The sequence below is a fragment of the Diadema antillarum genome, unplaced genomic scaffold (assembly GCF_040938485.1).
Source record: "Diadema antillarum isolate AM-2024a unplaced genomic scaffold, OU_Dant_1.0 seq00000718_RagTag, whole genome shotgun sequence".
In the NCBI taxonomy this organism is placed as follows: domain Eukaryota; kingdom Metazoa; phylum Echinodermata; class Echinoidea; order Diadematoida; family Diadematidae; genus Diadema; species Diadema antillarum.
The window spans coordinates 84,160-88,774 of NW_027271622.1; the positions used below are offsets into that span (position 1 = coordinate 84,160).

Sequence of the window (4,615 nt, forward strand, 5' to 3'; positions counted from 1 at the left end):
GTTGTACATTCAATCTCCTTATAGTTATGTACATGTACATTGAATTTCTTTGTAACAGGTTTCATTTCATCTTTTTTTTGGCTTGTTTGTTGTTTTTTACGCCTACACATAGGACTTCCATCTCCAAAGCAATGACACCCATTTAAAACTGAACGTAATGCCATGTACTTTTTCATGAGGTCACAAAGTATATCCTTGGCAATTATTACAATGCTTATAATCAAACAGCCATGACAAAGGTTAAAAACTGTTTCATGCATGCAACCTCCTGTTCTTAGTTTGCCACATAACACTTCTTTTTAAGTACTTGTAGCTGTGCTAATTGACAGCATCTTTAAGTCATACACCAAATTCAGCCACAATGAACAAAAAGAAACAAAACAAGTGCTTACAATATGCAAAACTAACTAATTGATCAAGGCGATTAATTTCTTGTTATTCTTGTATCAAAATAAGTTATTTCATTAAAGGATACTAATGAAATTTTAAAGAATTGATTTTCTCCGGACTAAAGATGTACTTTGTCAAAAATCTTCATACATTGTATCGATTTTTCCAATGTAAATGTAAATGTTATGAAGAGCAGACTTAGTACAATGTATTACGATGAACTGTATGACCACAACATTTATTTCCTTCATTTTCTTTTAGATTCATCTCAAACGTGTACGGCGTATGTACTTCGTTGACAACTTACTCTGCTAGTACTGAGTATTCAAGGGCTTTAACGCGGTTTCACTATTTGTAGTTCGTGTGAGTTGATGCGATCCGTGATAGCCGGCAGCAGGGAATTGAAATAAAATGTCTGAAGCCGGGAAAGCTGTTCCTTGAACCACTCATCATCAAATTTGACATCGGCAATAACCCCCCGGACACATTCTGTTGGTGACCACACCATGAATTTGCACTTGGACCTCCTTGAGCAGTACATGGCAACCTGTACCTGCATGTAGTATCCACTTGCTGCGGTTGTCCGTCGAAGATAGTACTCTGCATCCTCCGTGGTCCTGACATCATATGTTCCACTTTCAATGAGTCCTTGCAGTGACTTGTACTTTGCAAGTTTTTGCTCGGTTGGGCATTTGATTTCAAGAATAGTTTCGTCGTCAATGATGCCATCCAAACTGGCACCAAGCCAGCTCTTGTCGGGTCGCACAATTAATCCCGTTGTCTGCACCTTTGTGTTGCTCTCTCTCTCAAATTGGGTCCTTGCGATTCCTTCGTGATCTTGACCGTACCTTGTTGCTGCATTTCCCGTAAAGGTAGGGTCCATGTGATTTTTGATCCATTTGGTCGGATTTGTGCCATGACGTGGGACGCTAGCAGCACAACTGCTTGTAATCCTCAGCTTACGCTGAGAGGTCCAGAGAGCAGAATTCTGGTTCATTGTCTGTTCCGACAGTGTATCTGCTTGAGCCTGCGAAATTTGGACATAATCCTCGTATACTTTCTTGCATGGACCACATTCCCATTCTGTGTTGTGAAGTCCATGGCTGGCAGTTCCGTCGGCTGGCTGCTGGTCCGATTTGGGTTTTGGTTTCGCTGTTAACAGGTGGTTGAGAATTGTACCAGGAATTGATGCAAGTGCCTGCATGTGTGGCTGCTTGAGGTGTTCAGTGACTTGATCATCTGTGCTGAAAGATACGACATTGCTTGCCATCGAGCTGTTTCTGTTGCACCGAATGTTTTCCACTGTATCTGGCACGACGTTTTCTTGCGTGCACCTGTTCCATACACATGACGCATCTGTGCATGCGATGCCTATGTACCCCTTTTTGTTGGCGGCATTTATCTTAAATGCGAGCCCTGCCGAATGACTGCAACATTTTCCTTCGGACGCGATGCAGTCGCACTTAACAGTGATAATTGAGTTGTCCTCCTTGTTGACAGTCAACTCTACATGGTGGTAGCTATTGATAGCCTGAGAGAAACGCACTTGGCCCTTCAGAATAATGTTGTCACCAGATATCTTGTGTTTCACCACACCTACCCATCCTGAGTGGAGGTAGTTCATTCCCTCGCTGATGCTCCTAAAATTTCTGTTGGGCTGATTGTCACAGGAGGGAGCATTGACAAAATACTCGTAGATATCTATTGAATGCAAAAAAGAAGAGACTTTGATAGTTACATAAAGTTGTATCTAATTTATACCTTTAAAACAATCATTTTTAAAAAGTAATACACTTAGGCTACCATATAGTGTACTGTATTTTTTTCACAAATGTGTTGCACTTTTCAGAAGAAAAGTTGATATCAAATGTTTTATTAATTCACTGCGTTTTGTTGTACACAACTTAACTTATAACAACAATACATTTTTTGCAGCCTGCAGACATGTTTCAGTTCAAGTTGCGTTAAGTAGATTCACCATTACATTAGCCATTTAGCATGCGTTATCAATTGGAGCGCTCATTCACTTTTATAGCCTTTACTTAGGCCAGCGGGATATATCATTTTTTTAATTTTTATTTTTTTTTTGCTAACTAAAGGCAAGGATAAACGAAATACACTGTATATCTAAACTGTAAAATGAATGTGCGTTGTCTGATGTAAGTAAGCAAAACTTACAAGCCTGGTATCGTGCTACAGTGATTTTCAAGCTAAACTTAAAAAAAAAAATGCGGTGAAAACTTGCCACCATCCACAGTTTAAGTATCAATATCAAAAATACAAATTCAGATTTAGAGTTTAAGGCTCAGTCTTACCTAGCCTATTAAAGATTCAGATCCAATATCTGTATTTCATTATATCAATTAACTTTTCAACATCCTAGGCTCACTCGTAAAGCGTCCGCCTCTCTCCTGTGGTTTTTATATTCTTACACAAATGCGGAAATAAACTATGATAATAGTTATAATACGCTGTGATAATCATAACAATGTCTTATCTAGCCATGGCCCAAGGAAGCCTCTTCAGTGTTTCCATTAATGTACCAGAGGATCCTGTTGTCATTATTACTCGTGGGATGATGGGTAAAAACATCTTGTCCATGGACGGGAATTGAACTCGGGTCCTCGGATCGAGAGTCGGGAGTCTTATCCACTACGCCACAGTGCCCCCACACATGCGATTATATTTGCGCGTATGCTTCCAAAGATGTCGAGATTTTACGCACTGGCTCCACGAAGAAAGGGAGAAACAAACTGATAAAGCATGTTTTGGACAATAAAGCATGAGTTTTACAAGCCAAAAATGCATTATCAGTTAGTTTCTTTATCATATGCTCCCACTAATATACTAGTATGCGTGTAAGCTCAAATATATGGGAGATATACTTGCGAATATTCTAGCCTATAGTCATCGCCATAGAAATACAAGTACTCGCAGATCGTATATATCGATATTTACCTTGAAATTCAAGTTTTGGCCATAGCCGAACGTCGTCTACCCATTCGCTCATACTCGGTGTGAGTTGCTATTTTCTAGAGGGTTTAAATTTCGAGAATTTCGCGTAATACTATTGGTAGAAGCGAGCGAAGAAACACAGTTATGCCAGACGCGTCGATCGCAGCCTGCGTTTAGCTGACTCATGACCGGCCCGGCGCGGCCGGCCTGTTGGCCCCCAGTAATGGCGTCGCCTTAAGAGGGCGCACTTCCATGAACAGTCGCTTGAATCGGTCTATAGACGTAGACGAGAGTACGCGTATGTGTGTACTTACCTGTTCAAAAATTTGGATTGAATTACCGTTTCTGATGGAAGTGAAATCATTGGATGTCATTCCATGAATTTCATTATTTGGGGATCACCGTCTACTCACTCTCCACACCAGCCTCGTGTATTAAGCTATAAACATTTTAAAGACGTTGACATAGTAGCTTTTTTGTGATGTTTTACAAAACCAACATTGGGAATACTTTATTTTCATTTATTTATTTGTCATTTTTTTATCTTATTTTATTTATGTTTTTATTTATTTATTTATTTATTTATTTTTTTTTTTTGGAAGAATGAGGGTGTCAAAGTATTGGAAGATTATCTTATGGAAATTGTTAATTTATTAATGCCTGTTAAATCCAGGAAAATTAAAAGTATAGTATTCTCCTTGGATGACTTCGGAAATTATTAATCTGATCAAAGAAAACGAAAGAAAATGATACTATGAATATGTACAAGAAACTAAGAAACAAAGCCACCTATGAAATAAGGAATTTCAGAGAAAGCATTTCAATTAGTCCGGATGGGATTTCTTCTAAGATTTTGAAAGTGAGCGCCCTATTTTATTGTAACTTGTTTAAGGTATATCATTTATAGATCTTTGTGTGAAAAGAAGTTCCCCTTAAATCCTACGAACATAATTTATAATTCACAGATTCATGCTGTTTTTAAATCTTGAGTACAGACGGAGGAAGCATTTAAACGTGTTTGTATTTAAATCAACTCGGATTATGTCATCGTCATGCGTGAATGATATGTTCGAGAGTCCCTGTTGCTCATATTCTCTCCGTATAAACTGCCTGAATCACGTCATTCATTTGAGATAACACACTTACGGATTTCAAGTTTGGAATTATTGCCAGGGATAGTGCTGAGATGGTAGTTATACTAACAAGTAACACCGATCTTAAAAATTACCAATTGTCAATTTTTGTCAACCTCCTCAGTGATTGAATTTTG

General features: G+C 38.5%; 1 protein-coding gene across 1 annotated transcript; it reads right to left on the bottom strand.

Moving 5' to 3' along the window:
• Window positions 1-724: 724 nt before the first annotated feature.
• Window positions 725-3,400, bottom strand: LOC139738005 (uncharacterized). Its single transcript, XM_071648671.1, has 2 exons — window positions 3,349-3,400; window positions 725-2,091 (listed from the first exon to the last, which is right to left on the bottom strand). The coding sequence occupies exons 1-2, from the start codon at window positions 3,398-3,400 to the stop codon at window positions 725-727; spliced, it is 1,419 nt and encodes a 472-aa protein (XP_071504772.1).
• Window positions 3,401-4,615: the final 1,215 nt, after the last annotated feature.

Excerpts from the sequence above, each read along its gene's own strand:
- LOC139738005 (XM_071648671.1), bottom strand. The coding sequence starts at position 3,400 with ATGAGCGAATGGGTAGACGACGTTCGGCTATGGCCAAAACTTGAATTT. Across the intron at positions 2,092-3,348 it reads GCCAAAACTTGAATTTCAAG|ATATCTACGAGTATTTTGTC; the intron begins GTAAATATCGAT and ends TGCATTCAATAG.